Here is a 24201-nt window from a genome sequence, read left to right as displayed (position 1 = left end):
TCCCATTTTTACACATTTTTGGTAAGTTATGCGTGTTGGTTTTGAGTTTAAATGAAAAAAATACATCTTTGAAAACTTGAAATCACCGAAAGTGGTATGGATATCTTTACAATATGAGTATTGAGTGAAAGGGCCTAAATAGTAGGAAAAAAAAGCTTGACGCCATCATTAATTCAAGATGGCGGCTTCCTCTTTTATTTTCAAAGCTGAAAATTACTGAAAATATCGTGAAACCTTCACAATATGGTTATAAGGTGAAAGTAATAAACGAGTAGAAGTCAAATTTCGTTGCCCGTCGCCATCTTAAATCCAAGATGGCGGCTACCACTCAACTTAAAAATACTGTAAATGACTGAAAATCGCATAAAACCTATATTATAGGGGTATAAGTTAAAAGAAATCAACCGGTAGAAGTTGAATTACGCTATCTTACGCCATCTTGAAATCCAAGATGGCGGCTTCCGCTAAACTTTAAAATGTAGTGAATGACTTAAAATGACATGAAACCCATATTGGTAGTGGGTGAAGGGGTTTACGAGTAGAAGTCGAATATTGCTATCTTACGTCTTGGTGGTCGAGTGGTTAGTGTGGTAAGACGGTAATCGCTGGTCCGCTGATGACATGGGTTCGATTCCCATCTCGGTACTGGGTGTTTAATGTTAATCTTAAGTTGTCCATGCCATTTATTCAGTCTGTAGAGCCTAAATTGGCTAAGACGGTGTATGTCTTTTTTTTACGCCATCTTGAAATCCAAGATGGCAGCTTTCTATAAACTTAAAAAATGCTCTAAATCATTGAATATCGCATGAAACCTCCAAAATATGGATATTTGTCAATTGGGATAAGCTATAAAAAGTTTATTTTTGCATTCTGACGCAATCTTGAAATCCAGGATGGTGGCTTCAGCTGAACTTAAAAATACTGTAAATGAATGAAAATAGCATGAAACTACCAAATATATTGTATTGAGTGCTAAGGCTAAATTATAGAAGTCAAATATCTTTTTTCGTGTTTCTCTAAAAATCTGTAAGTGACTGAAAATCCCACAAAAACTACCGCAATACCGCAACCCCGTTCGTTTTTGGCAACATTCGATTTTGGAAACATCGAATTTGGCACATGTGCCAAAATCAGACGGTTAACAGAAACAACATAACCTTATAGTTTTCGCTAGAATAAGACCGATACAATTTAGACATAATAGCATGATAGAAATAAAAGAATTACATAAATGGCAAAAAAAAATCAAAAACTATAAACAAAACAAGAAAAGTTCTAAATGCATTAGAAATATAATGAAAAAATAATAAAAGTGATTTAAAATGATCTAAATTGTTTTAAAATAGTAGTTTTAATGTAGTATTACGTGAAAAAAAGTTGTGTTCAAGCGATTTTCATTGATTAACAGCATTTTAAATTCAGTGGAAGCTGCCATCTTGGATTCCAAGATGGCTTCGGAAAGAAAAAAATCGACATCTTCTAGCTTAGCCTTTTTACCAATATTCGTATAGTGGTGGTTTAATGCGACTTTTTGTCAGCATTAAGCATTAAAAGTTGAGCGGATGCCGCCATCTTGGATTTCAAGATGGCGTCGGATAGCGAAATTCGACTTCTACTCGTTTAGCACTTTCACCCGATACCCATTTTGTTGGGGTTTCATGCGATTTCAAGTCATTTACACCATTTTAAAGTTCAGCGGAAGCCGCCATCTTGGATTTCAAGATGGCGTCAGACAACGAAATTTGACTTCAACTCATGATTTATTCCACGGGTCATTGAAAACCAATCCCTTTTCATTCAAAAAGTCTCCTCATTTACTGTACTAATGATTAACAACTTAGAAATGAGGAACTCAACCTTAGCGTGTAATTGGTTTGCTTGCGAAAGAAACGTCAAATCGTAGCTTTTTTTGGGGTCATCATTAAACCATAATAAAACTATGAATTGACTCACGCCATGTTGGTTGCAAAATCGAAGGGTACAAAATGACGCCATGTTGATGGATTCACAATGCCAGCATTGGAAAATATTTTTTCAGGCCTTTTTTCCATCAATCCCATCATGATTGACCATCAGATTTGACGAGGCGCATTTATTTTAAGATACTATTTCATATACATTTTACCTAAAATCTTGACTGGCAGTAGAAAAGACGCTCATTATATGGGTAAAACATTGGTTTTTTAACTATTAATTTTACCAGATTCATATCTGAATAATGCAATCATCATTCATCAACCATTACGGTTGCTGGAAAAAACAAAAAAAAAACTCCGAGAACTGACAGAACCGAAAAAAACAAAAATTTCTAACATGTTTTATAATAGCTTTTTAAAAGCTTTGGTGACCAATATTGATGACTAACAATGATTGGTCATGATGACGTTCCTAGGATAGGGCCAAATAGCCTAATTTTGGCTTTATTAGAGTCCAGGTGATGTTATAGAATGTACTTTAGCTTTTTATGAAGATTAATGCTGTGGTCCAAACGACATTTTGCTGACCATAATAAAGCTAAAATTGTTACTTGGGATATCAACCGCCGAAAACACACTTGAGCGATACAGAGGTTCAGTGTGAAAAGCATTTCTCTCAACACACAACTCGTGATGAATTCGGTCGTTTCACTGTTCGTTTTCCATTTATTGAAAGGCCTGACCAACTGGGAGAATCCCGTGAGATCGCAGCTAATAGATTTGCCCACTTAGAACGAAAACTCGAGAAAAATCCCATACTCAAAACTCAGTATCACCAATTCATTCGAGAGTACATCGACATGGGTCATATGTCTCTCGCATCAAATGCGCCTCCCAAAACAGCTGTTTTTCTGCCTCATCATTGTGTTGTGAAGGCGGATAGTAGCACCACAAAATGCCGAGTGGTTTTCAATGCGTCAGCAAAAACAAGCAACGGGAAGTCCCTCAACGATATTTTTCTGGCGGGACCTGTATTGCAACCTGCGCTCATCGACATTTTACTTCGGTTCAGATTCCCCGCAGTTGTAGTTGCAGGGGACCTTCAAAAAATGTATCGGATGGTTCAACTGCATGATGATGAACGAGATTTCCAGCGAATTTTATGGCGTTGGTCTAGATCAGAAACCTTAGCTGAGTACCGATTGAATACAGTAACATACGGCACCAAAAGTGCATCATATTTAGCTACCAAATGAGTGCAACAAGTGCTTTTGGCAAACCAACAAAAATATCCCACTGCCGTGGAAAGGGCCCTTCAAGGAATGTACGTCGACGACGTCTTGACCGGGACTGACTCTGAGGAAGATGCTAAACTACTTCGCGAGCAGCTTGTTGAGATTTTCGCTTCTGGCGGTTTTCATCTTCGAAAATTGGCTTCTAATAGTACCGTCGCTCTTCAAGGAGTTCCCGAAAGCGATCTCGAAATCAAAGTTCCTCTTGAAATCGACCCAACGAACACTATCAAGGCTCTCGGAATCCACTGGCAGCCGTGCAGCGACATGTTCCAGTTCACGTATCACCAATCTAAGATCCTTCAGCCCACCAAACGTATCATCTTATCTCAAATTGCTTATTTGACCCTCTTGGTCTCTTAGCACCCGTCATCGTGAAAGCTAAATTGGTGATGCAAAAGCTGTGGGAGCTGAAGGTGGCCTGGGATAGTACTCCCCCTGGTGAGTTGCTCAATACATGGTTAGAATTTGTCCAAAGTCTGCCGCTTCTCAATTCGTTTCAGATTCCACGAAGAGTCATCGGCGTCGCAGTGGCATAGCGATTGTTCCTGCACGGCTACAGTGATGCTTCCGAGAGAGCCATGGGAGCATGCGTTTATATTCGCTCCATCGATAGCAGCGGCAACCTTTCATCCCATCTACTCTGTTCCAAGTCCAAACTGGCCCCCATCGGTAACAAACGGATGACACTACCCCGACAGGAACTTTGTGCTGCGCTCTGCCTCGCCCGGCTTATCAGCAACGTAAGCAGAGCAATTCCATCATCGTTCGCTGAAATACGAGCATGGACAGATTCCCAAGTCGTGCTAGCTTGGCTTAACGGCGGAGCTTCCAGATGGACCACTTTCGTGGCCAATAGAGTTGCCGAGATAAACACCCTTCTGCCGTCAATAAATTGGGATCACATCGATACTAAACAAAACCCAGCTGATTTAGTATCTCGGGGTGCTTCACCTCAAGAGCTCCACAACAACAGCCTGTGGTGGATCGGCCCCGAATGGAGTCCACTGGCAGGTCATCTGAAATCATCACCAAGAATAACACTCGATACAGATCTTCGTCAAATGATCTCCCGCGAGGAGAGAAAAATCACCATTTGTCTAATCACTCCTCACGAAAGCACCTTTCTTGATGAGCTCATGTCCCGATATTATCCCGACCTACGCATGCTCTCTCGAGTAACTGCTCGACTGCGTCGTATCTTCGTACGAGAATTTAAGGTTTCCACATGCCTAGTTCCCCTCGAAACCAATCAAGCTCTGCAAATTCTCATTCGTCACACACAACGAAAAGGCTTCCCAAATGACCTTGAATCCCTTGAACTCGGCAAAGAGTTAAAAAATCAAAGTTCTCTTTTGCAGTTAAAACCATTTCTGGATGATGACGGGATCGTCAGGGTGGGCGGCAGGCTGAACCACTCGTGTCTCACTTACGACGAGAAACACCCGATATTATTGCCACGAAGCTCAATCCTAACGGCCTACATTCTTCACTCGGAGCACATCAATAATCATCATTGTGGTCCGCAAACTTTGCTGGCAATATCTCGACGTCGTTATTGGATTATCTGTGGAACGAGTGCTGCAAGGAAAACCTATCGACAGTGTGTTGTGTGTGCTCGATCGAAGCCGGTGCCGAATTCGCAGATGATGGGTCAGCTGCCACAGGAACGCGTCACCCCACAACCTACGTTTGCAGTAACCGGTGTGGATTATGCGGGGCCAGTTTGTTTGGTTGGACGCAGAGCTCGGGGTGTCATCTCTAGCAAAGGGTACATCGCACTCTTCGTCTGCTTCTCGACAAAAGCCGTGCATTTAGAAGCAGTTTCGGATTTAAGAAACGCTGATGTTTCTTGCCGCCTTCATAAGGTTTTCGAGTCGATATGGCCTTCCCATGAAGATGTTCTCCGATAATGCACCAAATTTTCGAGCTGCTAATAGACAGTTGCGAGAAGTTCACGAGCTGGTGAAATCTGCAGACCACAATCATCAGGTGACTGATTTTTTAACCGACGTAGGTGTGGAATGGAAATTTATTCCAGCACGATCACCTCATCATGGTGGTCTCTGGGAATCAGCGGTAAAGGTAGCTAAACAACTTCTGGCAACCCTAACAAGCAACAATATCTTCACCTTCGAAGAGCTTTCTACCTTTCTCGCCCAAGTTTCAGCAACCATGAATTCAAGACCGATCACTCCTATATCAAACAGTCCCAGTGATCCGCAAGCACTCACACCTGCCCATTTCACCATAGGCCGTCCATTGACTATAGCTCCAGAAGTGAACCTAATGGAGCGTTCTATAAGTTCAATGAATCGATGGGAGCACGTCCAGCGTCTATCCCAAGAATTCAGATCCCGCTGGCAGCTGGAATATGTTCGCGCCCTTCAGCGCATTACTAAGTGGAAACGCAAATCGCCGAACGTCTGTAAAGGAGACTTCGTAATGCTGGTAGACGAAAATGATAAACCGAAGCAGTGGCCTCTTGGCCGAATACAGGAAACCTTTCCCGGAGATGACGGATGCATTCGAGTAGGGGAGGAGCGGGCTATATGCGCCTATTAAGCAGAACACTGATTTAATCAAATATCACATCGAATATGTGTACAAAAACTATATACACGTGTGCAGGCATCTGTTTTCTATACATTGGAGTAATTTTTATGTTAAAGTTTTCTTCTGTTTCCAAGAAAATGATTTTATTATAAGTGTTGTCTAAAATGCCGAACCTCAAACCGTGCGGGCTAAATGCGCCTATTTATGTTTTGAACAAAATTTCTGTTTTTTGGGCAATATTTCCGTATAATTTTATTGAAACTGCTAGAAAGCAATAATTTCCGTACGACAAAGCTGAAGTTTTATAAAAATCTATGTATATTATAATTTTATGGAATAAAACAAAAGTTAGGGTTGCCATACTATGGAGGCAGTTCATCCATGAGAAAAACTTTATCAAATCTGTTTTAAGATCTTCGTTTCTCTCTTAAGATGTTATTCAGAGCTTAGATTTGAAGGTTCAATGAAAAAAATCATTTATTTTTTCTATTTAACCTGTTATTTTAGGATGGAGGCATTTTACAAACATGATGGGGGCATACAAAAACACTCTATTATTCCACTATATAATCATTATTAAACCTTCACAAAAGCTAAAATATGTTTAATTCCTAAAGTTCATTTGAGTAAGAAACAAAAACCATCCTAGTTTTTGTTTTAAGTTTCATTACGTATAATTTTTAAAAGTGGAAATATTACATCAAAATGTATCAAAACCTTGTATGATTTTTTAAATTTTTTTGAGTTTGTAAGTTCATAAAATTCTTTCTTGCCTTATGTTCTAAGCGTATCACCCTCAAAATACATTGGTCAGATAAGCTGTCTAGTCAGCCATTTCATCAAACAGCCGTAGGGTCATTTAACCCGATAGGCCCATTTAGGAAACCTTTCCCCTAGTCCTAGTTAAAACTGCAAATGGAACGACACGTCGAGACGTTAGGAAAATTCGAGTGCTTCCCGTAAATTACGATGAATTTGTACCAGGACGTATTGGCGATGAAATTACTACCCGTAATTTGGTGGGCGGCTATGTTGGAGCGTAATATAGGACCGACATCTAACTCTACACTACCGGTCTATCAAAATTCTTTCCATCATTCTATGTATTACTTTGAACAATAAATCAATTACACCCTACCTTTGTAAAACCAACACGCGTTTTATAATCCGTTCCGCCGAGAAATTCTGTTTCGATTTTTGGGTTATTTCCGGTCTCGAGCCACCACTTAGGTTCAAACATCGTATTCGTATTTCGAACTCAGGTTCAAAAGGCAGAAGGCAGGTATTTAGAATCGGAATCAAAATCAAAAGTTCAGATTCAGATTAAGTATTTTAATCAAGATTTAAAAAATGAATGCAAGAAATTCATTAAGGATTCAAATTTCAAACGATTGCATTTTCATTTTGATTCTGGATTCATATTTAAAATTGTTTATTCAATCAGAGTCAGTTTGACAAACCGAAAGAAACCACTAGTGTAAAATGAAATTTTGATTTATGGGAAACCTAGATTTTATTTTTTACAATATTTCACTGGATTTTAATCAGTAAACAAATTTTCAATGAAATTTTTGTGGTCAAAGAACGTGTACTTTATTTTCAAGAATAAATTCTATTGATAAAATATTTTGCTGGTTTTTATTTCTGAACATTATTTTAATTGCAGATTCTTCTTAAACATATACAGTTTCAAACTAGAATCTTTGATTTAAATCGAATTTACACGAGAAGAAAATCAATTTTATTATAGCCGTAAAATAATATCTTACTTTTATTTCTGAATGTTTGATAAACTTCCACCAATGTCTCGAATGGTCACGTTTGTGGTTAAAAAGGATTAGCTTACTGCGCTCGTTTAAAGTGAATATAAAAAGTTTTTCTTTAATAAAAAATCTTCAAATCCCTTATTTATTTTCTACTAGCTGACCCGGTGTGCTTTGCTACACCTTCCAAAATTTTTTGTGACTTGTTTAACTTGTTATTTATTTGCCCAAAATTTTAAGTTCAATTCCAAAATCATTTAAATATTTTTTCAAAATGAATTTGCAATTTTATTTATTTTGAAATCTTGATTATTTATTTTTAAATCAGTGTTTTAATCCTTTTTATGGCTCTAGATTTCTTTGCTTCATAAGCTTATACCTTATGCCAAAATATTTTTTTTATATAAATATGAAACTATCTCAAACTATCATATAAACATTTTTAGTAATAAAATAACATCATAGGACATTTATTTTACCTATTCGTTCTCGAATTATCATAAAAATTACACCCAATCCTATATACCTAGTTGAAGGAAGGTGGGTAACATCAGAAAAACACTTCTTGTATACAAATACGATCCCACGTTATATATGACTCCATTCTCGATAAGTTCTCGAGTTATTCAAAAAATGGGTGACCCTCTCCCACTGTATATCTCCCCTCTGGCAAGAGAAGGGGTTTTCAAACCATCGAAGAAACATTGCTCGTACTCCAATTTGCTTCCATGATAATTTAGTTCTATATTCTCGATAAGTTATCGAAATATTTAACAAATAATATCAATGCCCTCTTTTCCCTTTATATCGTTCCACTGATTTGTGGTAGTGATGCTAAACTACCGAAAAAAAACATATCTTGTGCTCGAATACCCTCTCATGTCAAATTTGGATTCGTTTGATTTATTAGTTGTCGAGTTATGCTATAAAATTTGTATCGGAGCCGCTCTTCCTACCTATCCCCTACCTGGAAGAAGGGGATCAAGATTGAACATTCCGTGTATTCAAATACACTCCTATGTTAAAGTCTTCCCCAGTTGCTAAATTGAATGATGGTTCCCATGTCATATTTGGTTCCATTTGTTGGATGAGTTTTCGGTTTATGCAAAACAATCATACATATATGAGCTTCCGTCTTCCCTGACTGCATTCTCAATTGAAGGAGAAAGAAGTCTCAAATAAGCTAATAACCATTTTACGTATCCAAATGCTTTCCCATGCCAAAGTTGTTTCCATTTGCTTGATTAGTTCTCAAATAATGCGAAAAATTGCAAAGGAGTACCCCCGCCCCCACCCTCTCCTTCATATCACCCCACTGGAAGGAGGCAGTAGTACCAAAATTCACAGAAACCTTCCCTGTACTCAAATACCCTCTCAAGCCAAATTTCGTTCCATATGCTTACTAAGTTCCCGAGGGATGTACAAATTATATGGGAGGACCCTCCCTCCTTAAGATTTTCAGACTTAAAGAACGAAGGGTTCTCAAAATATCATAGAAACATTTATCGTAATTAAATACCTTCCCACGCCAAATTGGTTGCCATTTGCTTGATTATTTATCCAGTTATGCTAAAAGTTGTAAAGAAGCACCCTCCACACTTTCTATATTCTCACTGGAAGGAGGGAGGGGTACCAAATATTCATAGAACTATTTATCGCACCCATATACCCTTCCTAGCCAAATTTGGTTTCATTTGCTCGAATAGTTTTCAAGCTATGCAATAAAAAATGGTTAAAGCCCCCCCCCCCCTTCTTCCTGTATCTCCAATGGATGGCGGGAGGAGTTTGAAATAATCATAGAACCATTTTTCGTATTCCACTACCCTCCCATGCCAAATTTTGTTCCATTAGCTTGATTAGCACTCCAGTTCTGTAAAAAATTGTAAGGTAGGCCCCCTCCCTCCTTTCTATCTCCCAACTGGAAGGAGCGAGAGGTACCAAATATTCTTAGAAACATTCCTCGCACCCCTGTACCCACCCATGCCAAATTTGTAACCATTTACTTGATTGGTTCTCGAGTTATGCATAAAATTGTCTTTTGTTTGGGAGGCCCCTCCCCCCCTTCATGAGAGAGGGAGGGGTCTCAAACCATAATAGGAACCTTTCCCGGCCTCCAATACCCCCACCTGCCAAGTTTCACGCGAATCGGTTCAGTAGTTTCTGAGTCTATAGGGAACAGACAGACAGACAGACAGACAGACAGACAGACAGACAGACAGAAATTCATTTTTATATATATAGATGAACATCTTAAAAAAGAAGTTGGCAACTTCCAGGATTTTTTTTTCGAAAATAAGAAATTGAAATAAATACCTTACTTTTAATGCACAATAACTCAAATAATTATATAGAACCATTTTTTTACAATTCTTTTTCTATGCAATATTCAAGCGAAAGTCAGATAGGGAAAAAATGTCACCAAAACTGCCAATGAGCCGGTTCTTCCTACGGCCCTAACTAGAGCATTCTCGTTTTGATTTTTAATTTATCCTAAGAGACATGGAAGTGAAAGTTATAAGCAAAATATTTTAAGCAGCTGGTAGAGACGAATTGTAATATTGTTGTTGAGATGAGATGATGGATATGCAGAAAATTATTCAATTTTAATAAAAAATTTAATAAAACAAAAGTTGTAATCGGCAACACTGACGATAAATAAAATAAAATAAATAGTAGTGAAAGCAATAGCTTTCACTCCAATTTAACTCCGATTAGCTGTTATTCTTATGGAAACCTGTGTAAGAGTAAAGCAAGCTTTATTCTTTTTAGCAGGCCCAAACCCAATGACAAAATTTGTTATTTTGGCAACACTAGTGAAAACAAAAAAAAAACAATGTTAGTTATTGATATATACTTGTGAAAGACAGACTTGTCTGGGTCAATCTCTGATTTAAGATTCGTAAGAATCGTAAAATCACGACAATGATGGCGTGGTTTGTAGAATGAGGACACAGAGCACAAATTTTAAAAGCGCAGATTTTTAAGTCCACTGCTGATTTTTTGTTTCGATTTGGTCTTGCGGTGGAAAGGCAGAATTGGTTTTGGAAGCGCAAATGTTTAAGGCAGCTGCTGCTGATTGTTATGATTTGGCCTCCCGATGAAAAAAAAACGGAATTGGCTTAGGAAGCGCAGATTTTTAATTGTTTGTTTTGATTTGGTCTTCCAGTAGCAAAAAAGTAAAGGGCTTTGGAAGCTCCAATTTTAAAGGCTGTTGCTGCTGATTGTTTGTTATGATTTGGCCTTCCGGTGGAAAAAAAAACAAGGAATTGGCTTTGGAAGCTCAGATTTTTAAGGCAGCTTCTGTTGATTGTTTGCTTTGAATTGGACTCTCGGTGGAAAGAGACAGAATTGGCTTCGTAAGCGCAAATTTTTGTGGCTGCAGCTGCTGATTGTGTGTGTTGATTTGGCTTACGTTGGAAAAAGACGAAATAGCTTTGAAAGCGCAGACTTTTACGGCTGCTGCTGATTGTCTCCCGGTGGAAACAAAACGGGATTGTCTTAGAAAGCGCAGATTTGTAAGGCTGCTGCTGATTTTTGTTTCAATTTGGTCTTCCGGTGGAAAAAAAACGGAATTGGCTTTGGAAGCGCAGATATTTAAGGCAGCTTTTGTTGATTGATTACTTGGATTTGGCCACCAGTGGGAGAAGATAAAATTGGCCTAGGAAACGCAGATGTTTAAGGCTACTGCTGCTGATTGTTTTGTTTCAGTAGATTAATTCAACTCAGTAGGCTCACAGTACATATAAGATTGTTTGTTTTGATTTGACCTTCCGGTGGAAAAGGACGGATTGGCTTAGGAAGCACAAATTTTCAAGGCAACTTCTGCTGATTGTTTGTTTTGATTTGACCTTCCGGTAGAAATGGACAGATTGGCTTAGAAAGCGCGGATTTTAAAGGTTATTGCTGCTGATTGTTTGTTTTACTTTGGCCTTCTGGCAGGGAAGGCTATTTTTAAGAATACTATCGAAAAATTCCGGCTTTCACCAATAGAGAGAGAGACAAGAAAAGTTTAGGAAAGTTGTTGGTAAAAATGTTTTCAGATTGTTTCGGCTGTGGTAAGCAAAGACAGAGCTACAGAAAAAACACATATTGGGAAGGCTGTTGCGAAGAATATTTTCGGATTGGATGAAGAATATGCAGAAAAAAAAATAAAATTTTAAGATCTAAAAGCCTTTGCTGAGAATGGAAAGCATGGATGAAGGATGAGATGAGGGATATTTGCAAAATAATTTTTTTTAGAGAAATACAACAAACAGGAAATAAAAGATTCTATTGAGAATAGAGTTGAGAAGCATTGAGGAGATGCGATGATGGAAATGCGGAAATTAAATAAAGTTTGTAGGATGAAGAAAATAGATGTAGAATCTATATATATAAAAATGAATTTCTGTCTGTCTGTCTGTCTGTCTGTCTGTCTGTTCCCTATAGACTCGGAAATTACTGAACCGATTTGCATGAAACTTGGCAAGTGGGGGTATTGGAGGCAGGGGAAGGTTCCTATTATGGTTTGAGACCCCTCCTTCTCTCAATAAGGGAGGGAGGGGCCTCCCAAACAAAAGACAATTTTTTGCATAACTCGAGCACCCATCAAGCAAATGGTATCAAATTTGGCATGGGGTGGGATTTGGATACGAGGAATATTTCCATGAATACTAGGTACCCCTCCCTCCTCTCACTGGGGTGATAGCAAGGGGGGAGGGGGGCTACCTTACAATTTTTCATATAACTCGAAAACTAATCAAGATATTGGAACCAAATTTGGCACGGGAAGGTATTTGGATACGAAAAATATTCCAATGATTATTTGAGACCCCTCCCTCTTTCCAGTAGAAAGGGGGAGGGGGCCTCTTTCATATTTTCTTACATAACTCAAAAACTAATAAAGCAAATGGGACCAAATTTGGCATGGGAGGGTAATTGAATACGAAAAATATTTCTATGATTATTTGAGACCCATCCCTCTTTCCAGTAGGGAGAAATAAAGGGGGGAGGGGCCTCTTTTATATTTTTTTACACAACTTAAAAACTAATCAAGCAAATGGAACCAAACTTGGCATGGGCGGGTATTTGGGAACGTGACATGTTCTAATTATTGTTTGAGACCCCTTCCTTCTTCCAATGGGGAGAAAGGAAAAGGGAGGGGAGTTTCATACAATTTTTAATGCATAACTTGAGAACTACAGCAGCAATTGGAACCAAATTTGGCATAGAACGATATTTGGGTACGAGAAATGCTTCTATGAATATTTGGTATCCTTCACTCCTTCAAAGAGGTGGATGGAAAGGGAGAAAAGGTTTCCCTTACAATTTTCAGTATAACTGGAGAGTTGATCGAGCAAATTGAACCATATTTGGCATATAAGGGGAATTTGGATACGAGAAATGTTTCTAACATGGGAAATACAGGTACATAGAAGGAGGGAGGTGAGCCCAATACAATAGTGTTAGCATAAGTTCTCAATTTATGCTAATGAAGCCAACAAATGGAAACAAATATGGCATGGAAAGATAGTTGGTTACGAGATATGTTTCTACGATTGTTATAGACCCTTACGCTTTACAGTGTAGAGAGAGGAAGAATGGAGGAGGGTCCATAAAGCCCTTAAAACTTATCAACCAATGAAACTATATTTGATATAAGAGGATTTTTGGGAACGAAAAAAAAGTATGATTATTAAAAATAACGACCTCCATTCAGCAGGGGGTGAAGGTAAGGACAGGGGAGGGGCTCTCTTATCAGTTTTTCAGCATAAATCCAGAACATATCAAGAAAAAACAACCTTATTATATAAGTTAGATTGGTTGCGTACGATTAATTTGAGACCGTCCAGACAGATTCAAATTATCAGATCTTTAACACAAATTTATAGAGCAAGATTTAGAATATTTGTTTAAGTTATCTTTGTGTTGCAATTCTAAACTTCAGCTGCAGCTCTCATTTTATAGCGGTTGCTTATAAATTATGTTATAATTTGATTTAAAATAATGCCAATAAAAAAATAAAAATTTTAATAATTTTTGAAAATATCATTTGATTTTGAAAGGTGTAGCAAAGCACACCGGGTCAGCTAGTAGGTAATAAAAAGAAGGATATTTGGTAAAAAAAATTGCTTTAGTGAAAATAAACAAAAGTTGAAACGTCAAAAGTTATGATTGAGAATATTTAGAGGTGTGGAGGAATGTAGAAATGAGATGAAGGATATGCAGAAAATAAATCAGAGTTAATAAAAAAAGAATAAAATTATATTTGTCATCGGCAACACTGAAGATAAATAAAATAAATTTCTATGACAACTCATTTTCAAGCGGATTTGTGCCAACGTAAGAACCTAACTACACAATTAACACACGACGTATTACAGGACACGACACTTAACGTTCTTACAAACGGAAAAAAGTATTAAAAATTACCTTTTTTGTCGACCGGTTTCGGGCTCGATGTTGCCAATCTACAGAACGATACCCGACAGTCGGACATCGTCCTGTAGATGGGCAACATCGAGCCCGAAACCGGTCGACAAAAAAGGTAATTTTGAATCCTTTTTTCCGTTTGTAAGAACGTTAAGTGTCGTGTCCTGTAATACGTCGTGTATTAATTGTGTTCTATGACAACGTTTGTTTTTTTTTTTTTTTTTAAATATGTCTTTATTTGTATCAATTCATCATTACATTTATATTACATTATTTCATTAAATTAGGTGTTCAGCTCAATATTGAACTGTTCAGAGCCCTATAGTTAACTAGATATTAAAAATTTATTTGAAAGAATTAAATTTGCTTAGCGCAATTAAGTATTTAATGTAGGAGAACATCCTGTAATGGCAAAAATATTTTAAACTTAAAACTAAATACTATCCTAAAATTAAACTAGTTATAAAGAGAACGAATCTCTGCGATGGAAGACTGCATCGATTTTCCTCTGAAGTTAGAGATGATTTTGTTGGCCATCTCTTCGATCGATTCAATGCCCGCAATCCGATGAAGATCTTCGGTGCTGTGCCAAGGTGGAAGCCGCAAAATCATTTTCAGAACCTTGTTCTGAATCCTCTGGATGGCTTTCTTCCTCGTCGCACAGCAGCTAGACCAAATCGGAACTGTATACATTATCGCTGGTCGGAATACTTGTTTGTAGATTAACATCTTATTTCGCAGACACAACCTGGATTTCCTGTTGATGAGAGAATAAAGAGATTTAGTGTATTTATTACATTTAGATTGAATATCTTCAATGTGATTTTTAAAAGTAAGATTCCGATCAAGTGAAAGTCCCAAGTACTTCACGTGATCAGACCATTCCAATGAAACCCCATTAAAAGTTATGGAATGATTTTCATTAGGTTTTAAAAATTGAGCTCTTGGCTTATGGGGAAATAAAATAAGTTGAGTTTTGGAAGCGTTAGGAGAAATTTTCCACATTTTCAAGTAATTCAAAAAGGAATTTAAATTTTGTTGCAATCTACTGCGTACCACCCGTAAATTTCGACCTTTGGCTGAAAGCAAAGTATCGTCAGCAAATAATCTTCTACCTTTTCCTTCTGGGACATCAGGAAGATCAGAAGTAAAAATATTGTATAAAATTGGCCCAAGTATACTGCCCTGAGGGACCCCAGCTCTAATGGGAGTCCTTTCCGAGCATGAATTTTGATAGCTTACTTGTAAGGTTCGGCTAGTCAAATAATTTTGTATAATTTTGGTGAGATATACAGGAAAATCAAATCGAGCTAATTTAGCTACTAAACCTTTGTGCCAAACACTGTCAAAAGCTTTTTCAATATCAAGAAGAGCAACACCAGTTGAATAACCTTCAGATTTGCTAGCGTTAATCATATTAGTTACACTCAAAAGTTGATGTGTAGTAGAATGTCCATGACGAAAACCAAATTGTTCATCAGGGAAAATAGAATTCTGATTAATGTGAATCATCATTCTATTCAAAATAACTCTCTCAAATAGTTTACTTAAAGAAGGGAGCAAACTAATTGGTCGATAACTTGAAGGCTCTGAAGCACTTTTTCCAGGCTTTAAAATTGGAGTTACTTTGGCATTTTTCCATTTATTGGGAAAATAAGCCAAGTGAAAACATTTATTGAAGATTTTAACTAAAAAATTTAAAGTGCTTTCAGGCAACTTTTTAATAAGAATATAGAAAATCCCATCTTCCCCTGGGGCTTTCATATTTTTAAATTTTTTGCAAATCAATTTTAGTTCACCAATATTTGTCTCACAAGAACTTTCAAATACATTTTGCTTAGAAAGAATATCATCAAATTCAAGGGAAATTTGAGCATCAATTGGACTTACAACGTTTAAATTAAAATCATGAGCAGACTCAAATTGTTGGGCCAATTTTTGAGCTTTTTCTGCATTCGTTAAAAGAAGTTTATCCCCGTCTTTCAAAGTAGGAATTGGCTTCTGGGGCTTTTTCAGAATTTTAGTTAATTTCCAAAATGGCTTTGAGTAGGGTTTTATGTCCTCTACTGCTTTGGCAAAATTTTCATTACGAATGAAATTTAAACGACGTTTGATCTCTTTTTGAAGGTCGCAATAAATAAATTTCAAATAAGGATCCCTAGTACGTTGATATTGGCGTCGACGAATGTTTTTCAGTCGTATCAAAAACTGAAGATCATCATCAATTAAAGGTTGATTAAATTTATGTTTAACTTTGGGTATTGAAGCGGCTTTAGCATTGACTATTGAAGTTGTCAAATTTTCTACAGCCAAATCAATATCTTCAATTGAATTCAGTGGAACGTTTACATTCAAATTACGTTCAATAAAATTCCTATATCGCTCCCAGTCAGCTTTTTGAAAGTTAAAAGTTGATTTTAAAGGGTTTTCAATGGGACTTTGGGATAAAGAAAAAGTTACTGGAAGGTGGTCTGAATCGAGGTCCGCATGAGTAACTAACTAATTGACTACAATGCTCGCCTAAATCCGTTAGAACCAAATCAATTGTGGAGGGATTTCTAATTGAAGAAAAACAAGTATGCCCATTAGGATATTCAACAGTATAATAACCTGCAGAGCAGTCATTAAACAAAATATTCCCATTTAAATTTGATGAAATATTATTCCAAGATCGGTGTTTTGCATTAAAGTCACCAATAACAAAAAATTTAGATTTATTTCTGGTGAGTTTTTGTAAATCTCCCTTCAAAAAATTTTTCTGTTCACCGCTGCATTGAAAAGGCAAATATGCGGCAATAATTATAATTTTCCCCATAGAAGTTTCTAATTCAATTCCAATTGTTTCTAAGACTTTTGTATTGAAAGAAGGAAGAAGTCTAAATTTGAGACGACTATTGATGACAATAGCTACACCCCCACCTTGTCGATCAAGTCGATCATTTCGCAAAATTTTAAAGAAAGCATTGCTTTTCAAGTTAATGTCTGGCTTTAAAAAAGTTTCAGTGATGGCAGCAATATGTATGTTTTGAGTTTTCAAAAATAAAAAGAATTCATCTTGGTTAGCCAGCAAAGATCTAGCGTTCCAATTCATAATATTTAAACATCTATTTGGATCCATGAGGGAATCGTAAAGTCATAATAATTTTGTTAGCATAATTAAAAGAAGTTTGGAAAGCTTCAAACATTGAATTTGCTTTCAACATAAGTTGCATCATTTCCATTAAATTTTGATGCAAAAATTTTAATTTTTCCTCAGTAATCTCACCCAAATCAACAAAATTGTTAGGATCAGAAAATGAAGGAGAAGAACAAGTATTTGAATTTCGGGGATTTTCCCAAGCCTTCGCATGAACGTTGAGACTTGGTTTTTTCCCATTTTTATTAGTTATGCCTGGAGAGGGCAACCCATTTTCAACCACCTCTGAGAACGATAAACAACGAGTCTGTGGCGCAGATTCAGCACAGGTAACATTAAAATCACTTCGGGTATTACCCAGCCGTGATTCCAATGTAGACCGAGGCTGAATGCGAACAGGCAGGTTGTTTGCCGGCCCGACGTGTGAAGACGAAAAAGAGGAAGGAGGAGAAGAAACTTTTCTGGAAACTTTGGGATTTTTCCTAGAAGCAATAATTTTTGCCCTGATGGGACAGTCTAGCGAATTCGAGGAATGATTACCTGCGCAATTTGCACACTTGAAAAATTCTGTTTTTGGTTTATCACCACCATAAAGGCATTTAGATTTTTCATGATCGAATGAGCCGCAAAGCATGCATCTGGCATTCATTCTACAATTTTTAGTGCCGTGACAAAAAGCTTGACAACGACGACATTGCGTAATATTTTGAAGGAAATTGGTTGAAGATTTTCGAAAAGGTTCGAATTTGACTCGACAATGAAACATAAGACGAGCCTTTTCAAGAATTTGCAAATTATTAACTTGATCCTTTTTAAAATGGATCAAATAAAGTTCAGGAGCAAAACCAACACTACTGATATTATTCGTGTTGGTTCTTTTCCTCATTTGAATTACTTGAATTGGAGAAAAACCTAACAAAGAATTTAATTCAGTTGTGATCTCATCCGGTGTCTGATCGCCGGTGAGACCACGAAGTACAACTTTAAATGGACGATCACTTCTAGTGTCGTACGTAAAAAATTGATATTTTTTATTATTCAAATAATTTAAAATTTTTTGAAAATCATTAAAAGATTCCGCCAAAATACGAGCAGTTCCCCTTCGACCGATCTGAAAAGAAATCTTCACATCCTTGACGGAAGTGACGATTTCTTTTCGAAAGGCATTGAAGTCAGAAATCGTGACCGTAATTGGTGGAACCTTTTCATTTTTAAGAGTATAAGAAGAAGGTTTCTTAGTACTCTTATCAGAATTAAATATGAATATTTCCTCATCACCGATGTTATGAAGGACATCGAATGAATTGGAAATTTCAAATTTTTTGGCAGATGGCCCTGGATTAGGTTCAGCAATCCGTTTTCTTCCGGCCCTTGAGCCGGCCGAAGACTTCCCCATGCTGGAAAGAAAAGAGAAAAATATGAATAAAAGAAAATAGAAATAATTTTAGCACTGAAAAGTGCTGATTGAAAAACAGGTAAGGAAAAAATAAATAATGTAAAAATGTTCCTGCAGGTACACAGCAACGATACGATGCTCCGGCGTACGTGTTGACGGCTCAACGGTACAGATGGAAGTGGACAACGTTTGTTATTTTGTCAACACTAGGCAGAACAAACAAAACAATGTCAGTAATTGATCAATTCTTGTGAGTGGAAAACCTGTTTGTCTTTGAATTGAAATTCGTAGGAATCGTAAAATCACGTCAGTTGTAAACCAAATAAATCCAATATTAAATATGCTTAAAACTAATTAAAAGCAAACTAATTAATTTTTATTTTTTTCTATGACATATCATTATTCAGGCATTCGTGTCAAGGTACACGCAAAATAATTTAGAAATTATATCTACGGGATTTTTCACGTAAACTAACATTTGATACATCATATCGATTTCTACGTGAATCTTTTAGTAACCACAGTGTATCAAGGACGCCCCGGTAGTATCTACTTTACTTCCACATAACTGACCCATGAATTTCACTTAAAGTCTAAGTGGATGATTTCAAATTCGTTTTGTGCATTTTTCTCCAGCGTATGGTGATAAATTCATATTAGAAAATGGAATTGAGGTTCGTCATTGTCTGTTGTATAAATTTTTGAAGCCGTTGTGTCTGTTGTCATCAGCTAAACATGTTAGCAAGGAGGATTTAATCGGATGTTCATCTGTTTTGGATTTGCCGTTTTGGTAAGTGATAATGATGCTTAATTGTAATCAACTAATTTTTGTTTTTTTGTTTTTTCTGATAGAAATGGCTCTGGATGCAAGTGCCATTTCGATGACGATCTTGTTTTTTGGTAGGACTTTCCTAATAAGATATCCTACGAAACAACGGACAAGGTTAACTATTTTTTTTTCAAAAATACTATTTTTTATTAATGCTTACTTTTAAATTTTTACAGAATTCCTAAAAGAAAGCTGTGTTGCAGGATGTGAAAAATAAAAGTGCATTTAATTCTTAATAAATGTAGTGTTAGTGATATATTGTGCAAAGATTCTGAAAATAAAGTTGTTTAAATGAGTTTTTTAAGCATAATGAAAAATGAGAAAAATAAGAAGGAAATAAAACCTCCCTTTTTTCCATTCCGATAGTAAAAACATTCCCCGTAGCTATCATAAATAAACCGCGTTGAGCTCACTAAAAATTCACGTAAAATGTAGGTGCGTTCCACGAAACACAAATTCTTATAGGGAAGCGTTTACATATTGATTCCGTAGCATTTACGTGAAAATAAATTGGATAAGACTTATGTAGTATTAGCCACCACGTGCAGATTATTTAAGGTATAGGATTTACTGATTTTATGTTTTCGGGAAGGAAATTGAACAGTTCACATTAAACGACGACCGTTAGAAATTTGAAGAACAATTTTTAGCATGAGCTCGCCAAGTTTTTTTTTGGTCAGTAGCACACCAAAAACTCCTTACCAGCTGATTGCACTCGAGAAAAAACTATCCCGCTTTTTGCATTAATAAAAAAATAAATTGACAAGCTTCATCTTAATGGGCATAAATAATGTTTCGAAACTTATAGTACAATTCGATTAAAGCTACCTAATGTTCTTAACGCGTACTAAAGGGTGATACGGTCAAAATTTGGTCAATATCAACTTGACGCATTTCTTTCAATTTTGCATTTAAAAAACCTGGACACCCCTCATTTTGAAGGTGTGTGTGTGTGTAGAATGTTGCTCCTATTTTGATTTTGGAATTCACTCTTCAGTTGTCAAAATGCCGTCCAAGGAAGAAGAGCAGCGTTTCAAAATTTTGCTCGCGCATCGCGCTCGCGCAAAATCCGAGCTACTCGCACGCAAAGCTGGCAAAATCGCTAAAAGTTGCCAAATCAACTGTTACAAATGTAATTAAAGCATTTGGGGAACGTTTGTCGACAGCCAGGAAGTCTGGATCACGGAGAAATCGAAAACCGGAAACCGCTGAGACGACAAAGAGAGTTGCCGGTAGTTTCAAGCGAAACCCTAACCTTTCCCTCCAAGATGCCGTAAATAAGCTGGGTGTTTCGTCTACAATCGTGCATCGAGCCAAAAAACGAGCTGGACTATCAACTTACAAGAAGGTAGTGACTCCAAATCGCGATGATAAACAAAATACGACGGCCAAAGCGCGATCCCGGAGGCTGTACACGACTATGCTGACAAAGTTTGACTGCGTGGTAATGGACGACGAAACCTACGTCAAAGCCGACTACAAGCAGCTTCCGGGGCAGGAGTTTTATACGTCAAAAGGAAGGGGAAAGGTAGCAGATATTTTCAAGCACATGAAATTGTCAAAGTTCGCGAAGAAATATCTGGTTTGGCAAGCCATCTGTACCTGTGGCTTGAAAAGCAGCATTTTCATAGCTTCCGGGACTGTCAACCAAGAAATTTACGTGAAAGAGTGTTTGAATAAACGTCTGCTGCCTTTCCTGAAGAAACACGGTTGTTCCGTATTGTTTTGGCATCTTGCCATTACGGTAAAAAGGTCATAGAGTGGTACGCCGTCAACAACATGCAGGTGGTTCCCAAGGACAAGAACCCTCCCAACACGCCAGAGCTCCACCCAATTAAGAAATACTGGGCTATTGTCAAGCGGAAATTGAAGGAAACCAAAAAATCTGCTAAGGACGAGCAGCAGTTCAAATCTGATGGCAGGGGTTAAGCGTAAGGCCCGGCAATTTGGATTTGGAAAAGCGGAAGCCTAACTGAACATTTTTCCTAAATTTTATTCTAATTAAACTTGAAAAAGAAATTTAATTTGAGTTTTTGAATAAACGATTTCTCCGATTTACACGCGTTTTCCGTTAACCAAATTTTAATCGCATCACCCTTTAGTGGTCATCCATCATTTTGCTTGGGAGCCCGAGTCTTTGTGCCAGTAGTGCTTTTCCAATCATATCATCTTTGGCACAGTATACTTTTCAGCGCATTTTCGGCACAGATATTTGCTAAATAGGCATTGGTTTTTTTCAACCTCTTTTATTGGTGCATAGATATCCTTAGTCGTTTTAGATAAACAAGTTAACCCAATGCTGCAATCAGATCTCATCTCAGCTACCGTATGGCACAGCGGGTGCCCCAAAGTCACAATGATAAGATAAGTAGTTTTAAAAATAAAACGATCTGGTTCACCATACATGTGAGGTACACTCTCCAATATTGAATAATCATCATTCGCAACTGGGACCATAAAATTAAATGAATGTGAAACCTGAACCGGTATATTACTTATCGGTGATTAAACGCGTGACAGGATGTGTGTCTACCGGTGTTGGAAGCCAACAGGAAAACGCGTCCTTGAATATATTAACCTAGGTTGATTTATGAAAAAAGAGAAGAAAAAAAAGTCACTGTACGTGAGCTCTCATTGATAGGTGAGCGCATGACTTCGTTAACACCTTCCCAGGCGGGACCACGACATGTTGTGGGTTTTGGTCGCGCGAGAGCGTAAACAACGTTATTTTCACGAGTCAACCGGTGGTGGGCTATTTTTCTCCGCCTGTTTATTGAAGCCATTAGCCCTGAGTTATATCGGATCCAGCCAGCTACAGGCCGGCCAGCCCAATGATGATAATCATAAGTCATACTACTTGGGTCGGACTGAGTCGAGCGACATATTTGTTTGCCTATTCACCGACAATAATCGCCGCCGGACGATAAAGTTGCCAGACTCTGATGAGGCATCGTTCGCATTCACGTTACCTGGTCGTTTTTTTCACAAGTCGGTGCTCAGCCCCTTGTGCCTGCAGGCCACTTCTCGATTCAAGACTAATAATTTTGTCACATTCAAAACATTTTCTCTCAGTAGAACAGAGTGCATCGTGCTTTTGACGCGTGCGGTTGGTTTTTGATTCGCTCCGGGTTCTTGTTCGTGTTTTCGCTGTTGTTTGGATTTTTTCTATGAAACTCGTGTAAATGTGTGAAAATAGTGGTCCGAATTTCATGATATTTCATACGAAGTTTAATGAGGCAGCCGTTTTGAAGAATAGTGGCTAAGTGGTTTTTCGGAAATTCAAAGGCATTAAACGAAATGAATGCGTGAATTTGTCTACTTCTGTGCTCGATGATTGCAAGAGATCCAGGGAAAAATGGTGCGGGGAGAGTAGAGAAACTCGTAGTGATCTAAACTTGCAAGTGAAATATGTATCTGATTCACAAAGTGATTTGGTTAGTTAAGTTTTCGAGATATTTTGGATATTTTTAAAACTACGCAGAAGCAAGAGGGCTCAGCACGGAGCGTGGCTTCGATATTTGGCGGAAGAGAACGTGTCCGAACGTGTTTAAGAAAAACAAGAAAACTCGGTGAGCATGTTCCAAGTTACCATTTTTTTCTCTCTCTCTCTCTCTTAATGCTAAGGATATGCTATCATCTCTCCTTATATTTTGTTCTTTTTACAATTACACCCATGTTTATGCGATCCCAAAGACCACCATACTCCATAACATACTCCGCTCTGTTGACATGCACAGAAGCGATGGAACCATATTGTTCTTTCATTCGTTACCATTCCATTCTGAACAAACAAAGAGGCAAGGTGTGAAAGTTCGTTAATGATTTTGCGATGAGCCGCGGTAAAGAACGATAGCAAAAGGTCGAGTCACTTTTCTGTGTTACTTTTTCTTCTTTTCAAGTTTGACGAAAAAAAAACCAAAGTAGGCCGGTGAATTTGCTACAACCCTTCATCTCTCTCTTACTTTTCTCAAGTTTTTCTAGCAGCATTACTTTTCTGTCCCTCCTTTGTTGCTGATTAATTTAAGGTGAAACCAGAAGTACTAGAGCACCAACGTGTGGAATAGAAAGGAAAAACTGATGACGTATTTTATGCATTTTATGTTTCGTGCAAGTTTTAACACTGTATTCGTCTCAACTGGTTCCATTCAAAGTAAATGGTATCAGTTGAGATGGCAAGATAGTAGGCAAGCGAGCGTTGCGCGTTTGCGTTTCATCGGTTTCATCGGATTAATTTCAGCAGAAACGGCAGGAACAAGTTGCAGTGGCAGTACCGAAAAATAAGCTTTTATTGTATAGAGTACCATAACTAACTAATCCTCCACAGCTCAATCGGATGAACTCTAGGTCGCATTTCACTTGCACGTGTTTTAATGATGTCACAGAGGAGATGAACGTGAATATTCGGTGGAATAGCTGCATTTTCGCAATTAAGATGAGGATTCAATTTCATTTAGCCATATTTTTCAGAAGGAGGAACGATGATTTTCGTTTCCATCACCTCTTGCCGCCTTTATGATTTTTAACATTTTTAGCGGTGCGCATGCATCCAGGTTGATAGTATTTATGTGTCGAAAATTAACCAAAATAATAACTTATATCATAATAATAGTCTACCCATTGTACTTAGAGTACAATTAAGGTTAATCTGTTATGGATAACTGTTGGTGGAATCATTATTTCCAATGCTTCCATCGTCAAGTATAGCTTTTGCCAGACATTTTTGACTGATTTGTGGATGGGAACGGTATTGTTTTCATGAATCGTCCAAAATTCTATAGAAATCGCATTTTTAGGTTCATGCCTGAAATATTGTACCTCGCGTTACTTTTGATTCCATCGATAGAAATTTTCAAAAACTTCAGACATGCTAGCTTTATATTTCAATAACCACTCTGCAAAATT

The 24201-nt window shown here is 37.5% G+C and overlaps 1 protein-coding gene and 1 pseudogene across 1 annotated transcript; both read left to right on the top strand.

Annotated features, from left to right (window-relative positions):
• Window positions 1-3789: 3789 nt before the first annotated feature.
• Window positions 3790-6023, top strand: LOC129752418 (uncharacterized). Its single transcript, XM_055748201.1, has 2 exons — window positions 3790-5200; window positions 5463-6023. Exon 1 carries the CDS (start codon window positions 3790-3792, stop codon window positions 5119-5121), a length of 1332 nt encoding a protein of 443 aa, XP_055604176.1. The 3' UTR covers window positions 5122-5200; window positions 5463-6023.
• The window catches only part of LOC129752417 (40S ribosomal protein S9-like), a 41641-nt pseudogene continuing 22823 nt past the window's right edge, over window positions 5384-24201 (top strand).

This window comes from Uranotaenia lowii, chromosome 3 (genome assembly GCF_029784155.1).
Source record: "Uranotaenia lowii strain MFRU-FL chromosome 3, ASM2978415v1, whole genome shotgun sequence".
Taxonomy (NCBI): domain Eukaryota; kingdom Metazoa; phylum Arthropoda; class Insecta; order Diptera; family Culicidae; genus Uranotaenia; species Uranotaenia lowii.
The sequence above is the reverse complement of the archived record's forward strand: the minus strand, read 5'-3'. Positions and strand labels throughout refer to the sequence as shown.